The following is a 16,648-nucleotide window of genomic DNA, read 5'->3' on the forward strand; positions in this document are numbered from 1 at the left end:
ATCAGTGCCTGAACAGGGAAAATATACCCTTTGTTTTTGCAAAAAGTGCAATAAAATGTCACTCTGACATACGCTTGGAAGAGCAATCTCCAAATGCTGGTTCAAAAGTGTTTATCTCCAAAGAGATTCCGCTCAGAGTAATCTGCAGTGATTTTTGTGCAAAGAGGCAAAGCCACTGAGGCCCAAATGAGGCTTTGCAGGGGCAAAAAATTTACTTCAAAAGTTATGAACCATTTTAAAAGCCTGTGTGGAATTTAAAAAGATGAACTACCTCCCCCTCACAACTACCAATCTCTTTGTCAGTGTCTCTTTGACAGTGCATCCAGGGCGACAACAGGATTGGTGCATAATCCCCCCTACATTCTGTAATGGTACCTCCCACTCAAAACATGATGGCGCTATGTGGGTCATTCCAAAGAACTATAAAAGGGTCACCGCACTCCTATAATGACTACATTTCATCTTTCCCAGCTTTAATGCCCTCGGCCAAGTCCTCTGTGGCTGCTTGAGACAGGATTTCACAAGCCACTGTTGGTTTGGGAGTAAAAGTTTCAATTAGGGTGATATTTGTGCAGTGCCGTCAAGGGGCAGAAGGACACTTATAACCTTGGTATTGTCTGCTTTCTTGTGCAAAGCTGCTGGAGGTGGTTGAGCATAAAAGGATCAAAAGGTTTTAGGATGGCCAGCAGCAAAGAGATAATCACACAAGAGAGATCCAACTCGCTGCACAGTACATAAAGGGACGGAAGACGGAAAAAACAGCCGTGCAAACAAAGTGGGAGGAATTTTTAATAAGGAAATCATATATGGAAAGGAAACAATTCACAACCTTTACTTATGTGTTCCGACAAGCTCATGAAGCAGGAAGACATGCATCTATTTCTCCAACAGGAAACACCCTAAAGGGCTGCTCACACTCACAATGACAAAAATGCAATTCATTTTCAATGAGAGATGGAGTTTAAAGGCGATAGAGGCAGTTGAGGGATACAACAGATTTGCAGTTGCAATGTGATGCGATGAAGTTATGCAATGGTAGGGCAGACAGAGAAGCACATGTACAGCAATCAAGCAACCAATATCAATAATTTCAGCAAGCCAATTCTATTTTCTGATTCAAGACGCAAGTATCCATATAATTTGATTTAAGGGTATTTCACAGGATCTCAAAGGCTTAAATTGAGAATTCAGAGGAACACTTGGTTATTAATAATTAAAATAAATTCACACATGAATGAATATACAAAAATAGATTAATATACATTCAACCTAAAGCTGGACTAGATGTATGCATTGAACAGACACAAGATAAACTATTAATTTACCTCAACGGAAGCATATACACCTTGAGACAGACTGCACTTCGAGCCAACAGTGTTTGAGCATTCTTCTATGGTTGAAGGAGCAGCAAACAGATTTCTCTGGGTAATTAATCTATGAGTCAGAGACTCGATTCAATCTGCTCCTCTTGCCTGTCCTGTCTTTCAAAGACAAAGTAATTGACACGCTTGCAAGCATCTGAAACAAGTGTGAAGCCTTGGATGAGACTACACCGCTATACCTACTGTACACAGATGAGGGCTGCAAGTGAGAATCTTGGCCCACATTGATGATAAACTGGCCCCTAGAGACTCCTACACCCTGTGCGTCTATTGTCAGCTTCTGAACCTCTCAGCATGCTGGATTTTCGACTTCCGGTTGCAACAGCTCTTAATAAGACTATGGCTCTGACAATAGTTATGTAGAGCACATCGCGCGTAGCCAGACCTTCAGACTGATGGCTGAAGTTCTGGAATCCATGGCAGCTTTCATTGGCCTAGGCCCATACATGCTGTTTGACCGACATGTCAAACAACCAATCAGAGTTCATTTCATTCAGCATCACGTTTCAAAAGTGTGGAAATGTCGTCACAATAACAGACTGTGTGTAAAACTCTCAGACGTATTTTAAAGATTCTGTGATGCAAACTTTAAATATTTCACTTTAAATACTTCTGAAAACCCAGCATTCAGCGGATCATGATAAGCGCTCGTCATCACAGTTGTAAACACTACAGCTTTCTTCTTTCATGAGAGGGTTTGGCATCATGGCATCTTTGTTTCCAGGCAGAACATTAAAGAACCCGACATCCATATCTCCAGGAAATCCTGTATAATTCAACCAATCCGATGACGACTTCGACACTCCTGAATTATTTCCATATCCAATGTTCCTTCTGTGTCCCATATGCATCAGACATTTAGCCAACGGTCAGTGGGCCTGACGTCTGAGGCTGAGACTATGTAAAGCATAACACCAGCATTCAATATAATTATTCAGGATTAGCTAGTGGAATTGGTGACCAGGCTAAAGGAGAAGGAAAAAGAGAGACTAAAAGAGGGGTAAAGAGAAATTGCGGGAGAAATACAATGAGAGAGAGTGTGAAAGGGAGAGGAAACGAAGAATTGGGCAAATGTGGGCGTTGAAATATATATTTTAGGCAGGCCCTACAGGCATTCTGACTCTTCCAGTTAGCTTCAAAAGGTTCAAAGGAGTATAAGAACCAAAAATTGAAGTAATCCTCACACTGTATTCCCCCTCAGGCACATTTAACCTCGGAAAAGAAGGTGCAATTCCTTTAGACTTTAGTCGAACAAGTTACAACCCATTAAATTAAGTTTTTTTGTTTTTTTTTACAAGACGTTTAGTACAAATGTACAGCTGTGGAAACAGTAACCTGAGGTTGTCCACAGGAGCCACACACACAGTGCACAATACAATTCTTAGCCTAGCATACTCATCATTTCTGGTGTTATGGACAGCCTAAAGTACAATTCTCAAGACTTGTGAGCTTCACAAATCATTTCCACTAAAAGACACTCAGTGCTGATTCAAGGGGGAAAAATAATCTGACTCTGTGTAGAACCTTAGACCTTGTGATTTGTTAAAGAAAATTATTTAAAAAAATAAATAAATAAATAATAATAATAATAATAATTGTGTATGAAAAAAAAATCTCCCATAAACCTATAGTTGAAGACACCCAAGTCCTTTCTGAAAGTTTATCTGTAAATTACCATGTGTTCATTTCTTTATTAAATAAATAAATAAATATATATATATAAAAAAACCCTGTATTGCCACAACTGACATCAATATTACTACTGGCTCAAGTGTGAAGTCTGATCAATATACTTCAATGGATTGGTGACCTTGCCAAATAAAGATCATGGTACACCACTTGGGTTGATGCATTAATCAATATTTCTAAACACTGGAATGTAGAATTATTTTATCAGGGTGATGCTTTTGCATCAGAGAGCTTAGTTTTCATAGTGTATGCATATCTGATACATAACATTCAAATAAACAAACTGGTATTATGGGGTGAAGATTATGCTAGCGCCAATGTGTGTGTTACTGGGTCACTTTTCCATTCCAGCTTATCTGCAAGCTTGTCCAACAAGTTTTTATTTCGGCAATATATCATTACCCTGCCTTTATGCCTCTCCCATCAGAGATAAAACAGAATGAGGAGGAAATCTGACAGACAGCACCGTACTTTCCCTGAGGTGAAAAGATGGCTGACCAGACATCAGAGAGCCTGTCAACAGTAAAGCCTTGTAAGTCACCTTACATGAACAGTAAAAGACATTTAGACACGAATGCAGAGCACCCATCAAGATGTGAGTGTTAAAGGGATGGCTAGTTCACCCAAAAATGAAAATCTGTTAATAACTCCCTCCTCATGTCTTTCCAAAACCTGTAAGACCTTTATTTGTGATATTTTTTTATGAAATCTGAGAGCTTTCTGACCCTGCATAGACAGCAACAATGTACATTTCTGGGCCTTGGACATGTCATATGCATTGCTGTCTATGCATTGTTTTGGATTTCATCAAAAACAACTTGATTTGAATTTTCATTTTTGGGTGAACTATCCTTTTAAAACACTTCTAAAACTAAAATCAAAAAGGTAGTATTTGTGTCTTAAATTGAACAATGAAATATCATTAAAACAAGAATCGGGAAACAAAACAGCATAAAATATTATTAGACTGCACTAAAACTGTACTTCAGATTGCAGATAAAAAATGCAAAAAGACTCAAGATATATTTTATAAGTCTTAATATCTTACAGTATTTTTTTTTCCAAGTCTTTAGTTATCGACAGCAAAACAAAGCAGAAATACTGACTAACAAATGTGTTGGAAAGAAAGTGATATGAAATGCATCTGGGAGAGGAAAAAAAATTGTTTAAGCAGGCACTTTATTTCCATTAGGTGTCTTTACAAGTTCCTTTTCTTGCTTGAGCGTTTGTCAATTTGCGGCAGGGCAACAGAGGCTTCTGTCAGCGTTTTCTCTTCTGATGAATAATTAGACACAAAGTACTGTGGTCCTGAAATCCCCCGTCAGCTGTCAGACATCACTCATTCTCTCTGGGCAATAAGCAAGCCACCGTAAACAGTCTTTAGCAGGAGAAATTGTCATTTGCGGTGAAGGCATGGAGCGAAGTAAGTGTACTATATGTGTATCCATGCAGCGAGTGCCGTGATTAAATATGGATGTATTCATGCATGCAGTCTTGAGTAACCACGAACACAGCCGTATGATGGGGCAACAGTGTAATTAGAAGCACAAAGGTCCATATTATAATGGTGGATGCACACACACGGATATACATGCACTCAAAAGGAGATGCGCAGAGCAAAGTCTGAGTCTTAGTAATCCGGTGGCAGGAATGTGCTAAATCCTGACATCAGCATATCTCAAAGGACTGCACGCTAGCGTACTGAACAGCACAGGGGGAGGGGTTGGAAGAGCCCAGCGCAGAGAGTTAGCAGAGGTCAGCTGACATTGCAGTGTGCAGATGAGTAGGAGACGGCTCTGTTAACGTTCCAGAATACCGTGTGCATCTCATGCGGAAACGTAAAGTGTCGCATGGCTTGAAAGCACACAGCTTGGTTTGGTTAATGAGCTATCAATGCATCTTCCAGAGACAGCTAACTACTAAGCTAATTCCAAATGCTAAGTTAAGCAGGACTATTTTTCCCCAAAGTGTGGTATGAGGTTAGCATGCTACTTAAGCACCAACGCTAATATATATATATATAGCTAGTCAAGACTTGACATGATGCATCGACCATTGCAATAAACCCCTAGTGTCACTGTGCAACAAGAATTGTCTATCGCCCACGTAAGATATAATGACTCATATTCTGAGGCCACAGGAACCTCAATGTCACATTAACATGGCAAATGCATACAGCCCTCTACAATCTCAGTGGACCCCTACTGTTTCAACTTAGCCATGTAAACCTTGAGTCATCACCTGAGAGAGGCAACATTATTGCAAGCTGAGTTGCTTTTAGTGCTTCTGCTTGCATGACACACAGCTGGTGTACTATGCAAACTCTTTGTCCTGTAGCAGAATTTGCATACTTACAAAAGAAAAAGGTTAATGTCAGTAGGCTGAATCTGAAATCTACCTAATAAAAATGGGTTAAAGATGGAATGTTCTTGGGTTTGATTCCCAAGAAAAGCAAGAACTGATCTGGCAAATACACAAAAAAATTTTTTATTACAATGTCACAAAATCGGTCAGCTGCTGTCCACTGCAATTTTTAAATATTAAGCAGTGCTGTTGCACAAGAAGAAAAACTAAGATCAGCTATCATAGTACCAAGTGGATGTCCGCAATATCTGGTGATCAATATTGAGCAATCTGTTCTTGGCAGGCCAGCAAGCGTCACAAGGCTCTTCATCTCTCTCATGCCCTGCTGACAGCATCTCCTGGCATTCTTACACTTCCAGCACCGGGGCCAGTGCCCACTAAAACTACGATGCTCGGTGCCTCAAACACATCCATCATAATAAATAAAAGACTGATCCCGCGAGTGTGGTTAATGCAAGAGGAGGAAAAAACAGGAAGCTACAGCAGCAAAACAACAGGCCAATGCTGATTGACTGACCCCATCCTTACACCGTGATCTATTATATGGTTGTTATAAAGGCAACGACCACCAATCAAAAGCAATCATAATGATGCTGTTTATCAAACTGCACCAAGCACAACATGCATGTTACTAGCAGACACAAGGGCGGATGCACTGCTTTATTTTGAAAAACTGGTTAATTCCGTAGCCACAGGGCTTGTTTAAGTGCAAAGTGATTTGGGTGCATTTGCATGCAAGGTGTGTGCTTATGAAATGGAAGTGATTTTGTTAAATGCATGCATATGGGAAAGCCTGCGAGAAAACAAATATGCACAACAAATTTTATGCTCAGATGCTTTAAAATGGGATGCAACTTGAGGATATTTTAAATATTCGCACCCAAAAACAACCCCACTCTGAAATCAATGCAAGAAAATGTGCAAACTGGACTCTACCTCTGTTCCTTTCTGATCTACATTTGTTTCCTCTAAAAGACAGCTGCAACCTCTGGGTCACAAGTTGTCCCCTCATGTTACCATCTCACTTGGCTTCAAGAGACAACTGCCTGTGTTCGGCTGCGTGCCGAGTCATCCTCAAGACATAAAAAGATGCAGGTTGAAATGCCATTATACTCTGCATCTGGAATAAATGAGAATTCAAACCAATCGAGAACAAAAGCTAGTTGTACATGCATGAGGGAAATAAAATGAGATGAAAAGGAACTGAAATATTAGGTGCATTTGGCACAGACTGCTATCAGTGTGCAAACACAGATCTTTTTTTTCTTCAAGAGGAGGTATTCCAAAGGCTTGTTAAGACCTTCAGTCAGTTTTATCACTTCATCCTTTCCAACAGTAATTTCCTTCCCTTCTAGTTAGCGGACATGTCAATATGTATTACTACTTAGAAGTACATGACAGCTTTATCTGCTTCACTTAGCAAGGACCTTCCACACTCTGACTCTAAATGTAGAGGAAAAAATGAGGGGGAAGAAACCAAATACCAGATACAAAGCCAACAAGAAAAACATTACCTGTATTGTGCTTTGTTATCAGGTTAAATTCTAAATTTCACTGGCATGGAGAGTGTTCGGATGAGAAATGGAGGGCAGAGTGAAAGAAACACCTTCCATGCCAAACACTACCACCCTATGTAGTTTACATTGTATCCTGCTAGACAGGAAGTCATAGTTTATATAACAAGTTCAGTAAGGATAGGATTCAGAATGAACATCAGACAGCTAATGCAGCCACTGTTTTCAGCAAAGTTGATGAGGTGTCAATTACCAATGTTTATACCACTCAGTACATCTTTTGATTTTGAGGGGGGCTAAGATGAAAGTCTAGCAATAGCTATGTGCACCATTCATGGGTTGAAAATGCATGCTTGTATTTCAAATGTTTGGTTCAACAACTACAACTGATAATAATAAACACTTGAAAGGGGGCATTTTTTTTTTCATTTTCCCAGGCAAATGTGAAAATGAATCTCAGGCTGGAGGAGTGGAATAACCCTTCATTTTGGTCACACTCTCCAGACGGTTCAAAGAGCCCCCGGTTTCTAAGATGCCACTTCCGTATTGTCAGAAATAAAAGCCCCTTCCATCTGGAGATGATCATTCAGATTTGATGACAATACAGATAACAGCGATCATCACATTCTAGTTCAACCTGTAATTTATTAGCAGTACCCACACTAGGATCTGTGTGTGCCTCCGTGCTCCGGCTGAATCATCACTGTCTCATGACCTCAAAAGATCAGGATGTAATTCTACCACATCTGACATGCTGTAGATGTGCGCTCACCAATAGGCAGAGAAAATAACGGCGCTGCTCGATATGAACTACGAAGGGGGATGCAGCGGTTTGATTTGAGTCTCGTGTTCGGCCTTCATTCTCTTTTTATTTTCTATTGTCTCACAAGTCAGTGTGGTAAAATGGATTGAAATAAAGGATGGTGACACGAGAGAATAGAGCTACGAGTGATGGACAGGCAGAATCCTGCTTCAATGCACTTTGATGTAGAACACGCTTTCAGAAATCGTCAGTCTGCGTAGAAAACTAGTCCTTGAGTGGGAACAGGTCACAGATTCAATTTTTGCACTCGAATGAATTGACTCAGGGGAGCTTGACTTCATACATATAATTCAGGTTCCTTGGAGGCATGCAAATGCATAATATTAAAGGGAGAAATACAACGAGATTTCAGAATATTAGTACATATAATCATATGTATTTTTTCAGCCATATTAAAAATTCTGCCCTTTTAAATCAAATTAAGGAATATGCTTGCAGAAACCCATCTAGTCTTCCAGATTTGGAAAAACCTGCAAATTTGGTAGGGATTTCTCTTCCTGACCCATCTCAAGACAATGACTGATCTCTGTCCATTTGTTCTGGGTGGTAAGGCACCACATGTGAAATGCTTTACTTGAGAGCGATGGACTTGGTACACAAAGAAAAGGACAAGATGACAAACCCCTCCCATCGCAACACTCAGAAGTCCAGTACAAGATCAATAGCCGTTTGAACTGACAATTGTGACAGTACAAAAGAGCTTTTACTTGCTGTTCTGACACTGAGGGAAGTAAAAGAGGAGAGAGAGTCTACCTTTGTGTGCCACTCCTCCCACCTACATATAGGGTCAGACGAGTGAAATTAAACCACTACTGAGGAGTAGAGTTGCGTGTAGTTACAAGAGGCTGATGTGATGCCATAAAACTCCCAGCGAGCTCTCAACACCAAATGTACGGAATTCATTTAAAGGTGAAGTGTGTTATTTTTTCTATGTTAAAATACTTCTATGTCATTGCATAGAAAATAATGACTAATTCAACAACTGAGTGAATAATGACAGAATTTAACATTTTGGGTGAACTACCCCTTTAAGGATACAAAATAAAATAAAAGTTGTCATTTCTTTTAAAAAAGATTTGTAACAGAAGTAGAAACAGAGAATTTCTTTCATACAGTGGATTTACATCTAAATGAAATGTATTATTGAAAAAACATAAGGCGAAGGTAGACGTGCCGGTATTCTTCAGTAATGCGATATCACGATAATACAAGGATGCAAATACAGTGAATAATTATTTATTACAAATTATTTAGAATTTTAAATGCATTTTAAGAATACTTTAACCAACTGGTCACAATGCACAACACCGCTGTAATTCTGTGTTAAAGTGATTTAAACAGCATTCAGATTTGTGTATGCACTATGGTGTTCATCACAGCGCCATTTTATTTATTTTATTATTTATTTTTAAACCTTTTTTACATTTTAATCTGGACTTTCAACATGACCTAGATTGTTTGAAAGTGTTTTGATTCTTTATTGTTCGGTCACACTTTACATTAGGGCTTTATTAGTTAGTTAGTTAATTCATTAGTTAACATAAACTGTCAATTAAAAATTCTTCTAAACATTTGTTAATCTTCGGTAATTCCAATATCTAATAACACATGAAAATCAAAAGTTTTTGTGCATTGCTTTATTGTATTTAATTGTTAAGCTATTTTTGTTATAAGAAAAACATTCTTAAACCTGTTATACTGTATTATGACAACACTTTTTTGCAACTAAATTTCAATATTTTGATAATACCGTAATAAAAGCATTAGCAACTAATCGCAGCATGAAAATTCGATATTGGCATATCCCCAGGTGAGAGTTAAGAACTAGTTATTCCCAACTGTTGTTGATTGGATGGAAGCATATTTCAATGTGAGCTTGCAGGTTTAAGTCGACTAAATGACTGGAAAAGTGATTATGATATCTCCATTAATAATTATTGAAAAAAAAAAAAAAAAAACATTTCCAGTAAGATAACGTGCAGAAAATAAAGCAAGTTTGCCTTTTTATGCTGACTTTACTGTAAGCAAACCTTTTTTCCAGCTCTTTCCGACAAGACAAATTAATATTATTTATGCTTATTTACTGGCGATTGCGCAAAGGCCACCAGGGTTTCATTGCAATTTAACAAGCTTTACCCACTCAAACACACAGGAACTCAGATTGAGTTCATCTTTAATAAGACAGTGAAGAAGAAAACAATCGGCCAGTCACCTTCCTTTGCCTCTTCCTCTCTTGATGATTTGGTATTGAGATAAATAGCTTACCCTGGGGTGCAACACCTGATTGCAGCATCCAGCTCTGTCATTCTGTACGCTCACAATCACAACGAATGGAACAACTCATTATCTCACCTGCACTGATAAATCAAATTGGTTATCTAATGCTGCAAAAGTGTGCCGAACAACATTTCATGCTAATCAAATCAAAGGTCATCAGCAAAACAAGCTCATCCATGCTGCAAGACTTAAGACTAATGCTAGAATAAATCACACAGTCAAAGGCTATTTTTAAATATTAATAAAAGGGCAGCATTTGTCTGTATTAATTACTACAAAAAAAATACAAGAAATCATTAATATAAAAAAAAAGTATGAAAAAGTAACATTTATCCAAGTAGATTGGATCATGAAAGGTGTTTTCAATGTTATTACATTGTAGAATGAAAAAATAAAACCTCACCAATGTTCCTCATCGATAAGATTAGAAAGGAAAAAACTAAAAACCAAGCCTTTGTGTTGTTCTTTTCACTGCAGCCTCTTCCTGCAGTGCTTTAGAGTTTACAGGGTCCTTCTGTTTATTCCATGTTGCATGCTGACACATCACACCATTAATCTCCAACTATTGATCCTACATCCAGGAACGCTGGGGTCCAATTAGTATCAGTTTATTGTGCTTTTGCATATTCCTCATGATGGAAACCTTTTCAAACTACCTTAATGAATAGAAGGGAGAGTTTGTTTTAAAGGGTGTGGTGGTCAATTAAAAATTGACAGTTGCCATATTGATGGCTAGACCCTTTCGGTGTAAAGCCAAACAGCTGAAAACCAAGATGTCTCACAAACAAATCAAATGTAGGCCCACACATAAAACTTGACCTCATGTGTCACAGAAATATAATCCCCACAGGAACAATGTTAGCACCGTCCTAATCAGGAAACTTGCCATGACCTCAACAGGATCAGAGGTTGAATGCATGTTCCACAGCCTCCAGTTGAATCATGCTCTAGCAAATCACTGCTGAATGTCAAAGCACTCTGGTTATATTCTCAAGGTTACTTGGTCTCTCGTGTTTCTGGACACAGCTAGACAGAGATAGTAGCTAAATGAACTGAGAATAATCAGGGCTTAACAAAGACTATTTGTTCTGCTGTCACAGCTAGGCCAGTAGTTCAAATTTTATTTGCCTTCCAATATTAGCACTTATCTCACTCCCACACAAACCATGTATTTGAATGCAGCACTGATCCAAAGCTGCTAGCACGCTCTTACACTGGCTTGTGGCCATCCTTATTGTTGAGTCCTGAAAATATCTGCAATGGCCTTTGTGAGTGAAAAATCCACTTGACATTGTTTCAATAGAATATCCAAGTTTTAGATAGTCTGCAGCAGCTTTTCAAACTAAGTCTGAAACTCGCACACCTTTTTCACCCAGAGCCATAGGGATACAGCCCACATGCCATATTATCTTTGTGAATTGAGACATGTTTGTACTTGCTGCTACCACAAATGGTGCCCCGAGTTGAATGGCGGATCTAAAGGAAAAAATAAAAACAAAAAGCAATTTCATTTTTCCTGAAAGCAATCATTCAAAAACTTGACTTGGCCATGTTATGTTTCAATCATGACCTGAGAGGCTATTACCCCATACTGCTGACACTGACAAACCTCTGGGAAACTTCTGCTTTTGAAAAAATACAAGCACAAAAGGAATGGGCCGCCTTAAGAAGTTTTGAAGGTACTATAGCTGTATTTTTTATGCAAGTAAACAGAAATAAAAAAGAGGTTATCTAATAGTTGTGGTTAATATCTCCACTACTCTTGCCAATTATTAAAATTATTACCATTTTCAAACAGGTTTTCTGAATGTTCGGTGCCCCTGCCATTGGATAGTCCCGCCCTAAACTCAAACCATTGGTCAATGTTGCCATGTTAGGCTGGTCAAGAAGGCAAGGTAAGAAACAGATCAATAGTCTGTGTTTACACTTTTCAAAAGGCATTCAACCTATAATTATTAACTAATAGTTATCTCTACATATGAAGCTGGAATAGTATTATTTAAATATCAAACCAAATGACAAAAAAAAATCACATTTAAAGCAATTTAAAGTCTTTATAACCTCAAAAACAAATACTGAGGTTTATGTTAAAGTACTAACTAAATATAATACTAAAACGTCCATATCAAAGGTCATGTGAGTTGACCAGAATAAATCTGATTGCAGCGAGATGGGGGCACTGAATCACCCCATTTCAATTCCAATTCCACTCTCTCATTTTGCTTCCTCATTCTAGCCAGAGGAAATCACAAGTACGAAATAATGGTGAGGCAGCGATAAGCAAGTATCAATGCACAAATGCGATGCCTCCACTCCTCCCCACACACTTCTATAAAAATTCAACAATTACTGATTTCAAGAGGCAAATATCATCATTCGGCTTCAGGTGCAGAACCAAAATTAATCTGTTGTTCTAGCGGTTCAGCTGCTTCAAAACAGATCAGATAGCAAAACAAGTCTGTGCTTTTGCGAATGACTACCGGTCATTCCCCATTCAAAACTAAGAGAGATACTGAGACAATGCAACACGTCACCAACCTGTTTTTGCTTTGTGTTTGTGCGATCTTGATTAAGGACTCATTTGTTTAATACAACACATATGGACATTCAGCTCCAAGCACTGAAAGGCAAGCAGAATTTTATCATGGCATATTGCAAATAACGGCCCTTGAAGTCTTTCAATTGGTAGCAAAAAAATAAAAGCACAGAAGCATTTTTCAAATAACAAAAACACAATACAAGCTAAATATACAATACATAAATCAGGTGCAAAAGAGACAAATGGTCAAATGGTCTAATTATGAAATCAACCTTCAGAGTGAATAAGAATAATTTTAATATGCAATAAATGGTTACATAGATATGATAGAATGTGCAAAAGCTAACAAGATAATTTTGAAACATGAACAATTATGAAGTCTTCCTGTGAATCATGAAACATGAACCATTACAAAGTCTTCCTGTGAATCAAAATTATCTCTTGAGTTTGCAACAAGTAGACACATTTAAGAAAATCTTGATAATCTGAATGTAGCATAAAATGCTTGATAAATGTCCTCTTTTATGTAAACTACAGTATCTCTGTAAAATGATAAGCATTTAATCAATATGTTGAGGCAGACATTGCAAGAAGATCTGACTCGTGTCGCATCATTCAAACCTGCTCATACATCATATTTGAGGTACTTCTGACTGCTGTTATAAATTGAATACTCTCATTCGATCCATCACCAAGTCCTAAAATCTGATTACATGATCTTATTAGTTCAGATGATGAATTACATCTTTACCTAATGTTAGAATGGATGCATTGCCTAGGTGCACGGACAGGCACACCTGTACGCTCAAGAACCAAGCATTAAATACAACCAGATATCCTTAAATTCAATTACGAAAAGAATGATAAAAACGTAAACCTATTTGTTCCAGCAACTGCAGTCCTGCAGCACACAAGAGAAGCAGCATCTAAAAGACATACAAAGCTTTACCCTCCATGTCCTAGATCTTTCTACCCGTTCAATACAAAGACACAGAGGAGGAGGTGGAGGAGGCTTGCCAGCCATAGCAAATTCTGCACTGTTCCAAGAACACAGCATCATACACCGCTTCCTGCAATATCCCCATTTTGTATGAGGGGGCTCATTCGGCCCCTGCTGGTTCCCCTCAAACCCAATTACATGCCACATTGCCAGGCAGCAGGGCACCAGATCACAAGTGCCAGCGTGCCGAAGATGGCACTAATGCCACGCAAAATTTCCTTTTGCATGTGGACCTGCAGCATTCAACAGCATTCCAATAAAGTCTACATACTTGGCATTAAAAGTAAATAAAGGGCATATACTGACTCACACTGTGGCAGCTACATGTATGTCTCGTTGTTTGAATGCAAGTGGCTTTAAATAACCTTGTCTAATAAAATAAGCCTTTACGTTTCTATTCCAAGCAGACAACATAAAAAGGATGTAAATGCTTTTACAGATTCTTAAGGAAGCACAGCTCATGCACAAACAACTCAGGTGAAATCATCCATGATACTATGATGAAATGAAATCAGTCCAGAGTCATGACGACAATGGCCAAATGTTCACATTCAATGCCTGAGAGAGATGTTTAAGTCAATATCAGATAAGTCATATAATAAATGCAGACGTGATCTCAAACACTTTTCTTCACGCAAGGTTTATAGGTCTCCCAGAACCAGATGTGTGTAGTATGTCAATGCAAATGTACAGAATATGAATATCAGATAATCAGCCCATTCACAATCACACAAAAAGACACAACTCATCCAGAACCCATGCATTTTCTGATTAATGTGCATATTCTGCTTAAGCCTGTAATTTGGAGGGTTTAAAAAAAAAAAAAAAAAAAAAAAAAAAAAAAAATGGCTTGCCAGGATTGCCATTTCCATTTATATATTCATTTTTCCATGTTAATTTGTTCAAACATGACTGTTGCAACTGTTGCAATGCACTGCAATATATTTTCATATTTGGAAGAAATTCTTCTTGTTCTAAAACAGGTTTCTTAGACTTTCATTTTCAACATGACAGAATCATGTTTATGGTTATAAATAATATTGCTATTGCAAAAGGTGTTGTTTACATTACCCAGAATTGTGATTAATACAAGAATATACCAGCAATTAAATTCAGATTTCTTTCTTTCTACATTAACATTGCACATACATAATCTAAATACATATTCCAATCTTAATCAGAATATTCTTGTGCATATAAACACCGTCACTGGCGATAAAAAAAACTTAACTGCTTTAGAGAACACAACCCTTTTCTGAATCTATTTAAATAATCTAAGAAAACACAACTGCATCAACACTTGCCATAAGTGCTGCTCCATAATCTTTACACCGACAAACCACGTGTACAAACATATTTCACTGTCCTCTGAAACATGATCATTCAACGCTGCTTTGATTTGATTCATTATACTCTGTCTACTCTGCGTGTTTGCTGTGGGCAAGTGCATCTGACTCCCTTCCCTGACCATTCAGACCCGTTTCTCTCAACATGCATGGCTGTGACGGATAAGATTTCATTAGGTGCTATATATTGAAATTCTGTCGCCTAATTCTAACGCAAAATCACCAGGGCGAGAGGAAACGTAACGAACGTTACTATTTAATTACACACCTTGAACGTTAAATAACAACTACTACAGGCAGCAGCGAGCTGCAATTCATTTCCCACGGATATGGAGACTTTTAAAGCCAAAGAAGCCCATATGATAGACAAACAATTACAGCACTAGTACAATCCGATTGCATTGGTGTGAATTATTCACTCGGTTTACGAATAGGAAATGAACGGTCACATACTGCATACACATGGTTATCAGCCAAGCCAAGTGGAAGCGACAGAAATGTCATGACTGTAGGCAACATTTTTAACACTGAGTGCTATGAACATCAATTATACTGTCTATACTATCAATATGGGCGATGCGTTGGCAACAACAGAAGTCCAAATCCATTCTACCAAAACTAAGAAAGCAATAAAAGAGGAAAGTAAACGTAAACACCCTTTAAAATGTCGATTTACGGAAAGCAACCGGCCGAACAAGTGCATTACTACGGAATTCCTCGTGGCGGGCGCGGTATTATCACTGAATTCAATGATCACCGGGAAAAAGTTGATACAATGTAGCGCCAAACGTTCCAAACATTTCGCGCCAAACATCAACAGTTATAGTGGCTATAACAAACAAACCGCGAGTCCATAACAATAAATAGAACGCGCCCCTGAAACAACGCTCCTGCAAAAGCAAAACTATTAAAGCACTGCTTCTCATACCTCCTTCTTGGTCGGCTTGCAGACAAGCGGGGATATTTTTCTTCCAGCCCGGCATTTCGGTGGCGTCGTGTGCATTCAGGGGCTAAATCTCAGGCGCATTTCACTGACGGCACAGGCGTGCATTTCCCCGCGCCTCGTTCCTTCTATTCACTGGCAGCCGGTGTAATTGAACGCCGTGTCTCACTCAGCCTCGTTGTGGAGCTGAGCTGAGCTGGGGGTGTGAGCAGACACACGAACGTGAAGGTGCCCACTAAAACCCACTACAGTAAAGTCTTTCCCTTTCCTACCTTGCCCAAGCCCAGATTTCTGTCACGTTAAAGCTTCACAGTGGACTACAAATGTAAACGTCCCCCCGCAACACGTTTCTGTTAGTCTGTAGTTTAAATGAAGTGTAATTGTGTACACTGGGGCTGATGGTCTATTCCAGTCTTTTGTATGTGTGTGTGTGGTCGCATTCATTCACATCTTAATGGGGTGGTTTGCCGGTGTGTGTATGAGAGGCAGTCAGAAATGAAATTTGTTATATTTAGAGGCAATATTTGCCCCATGGAATGAATTTTTGTTTGCCTTCTTTAAGATGTATTACTTTTCTAGCCACGTAAAACATAGCGTGCTGTTCAAATACTTCGACAGAATCAATTTTATGGAATACATTTTCCGTCTGGATCATTCTGGCTGTTAATTATAGAATCAAATAAACAACAAATGGGCCAATAAAATTAAATAAATATAAAATAAAATTCACTTTTGCCTGGATGTAGTAGGCAATGTAATAATAAAAAAATG

The 16,648-nt window shown here is 38.5% G+C and overlaps 1 protein-coding gene across 2 annotated transcripts in view; it reads right to left on the reverse strand.

Moving 5' to 3' along the window:
- LOC132105699 (glutamate receptor-interacting protein 1-like) overlaps positions 1-16,264 on the reverse strand; it is a 265,793-nt gene extending 249,529 nt beyond the window's left edge. For both annotated transcript variants that reach the window (XM_059511015.1, XM_059511011.1), the window contains exon 1: positions 15,863-16,264. In XM_059511015.1, the coding sequence (XP_059366998.1) occupies positions 15,863-15,917 (55 nt within the window). In that variant the 5' untranslated portion in view covers positions 15,918-16,264. The remainder of the gene's footprint in view (positions 1-15,862) is intronic.
- Positions 16,265-16,648: the final 384 nt, after the last annotated feature.

This window comes from Carassius carassius, chromosome 26, assembly GCF_963082965.1.
Source record: "Carassius carassius chromosome 26, fCarCar2.1, whole genome shotgun sequence".
NCBI lineage: Eukaryota > Metazoa > Chordata > Actinopteri > Cypriniformes > Cyprinidae > Carassius > Carassius carassius.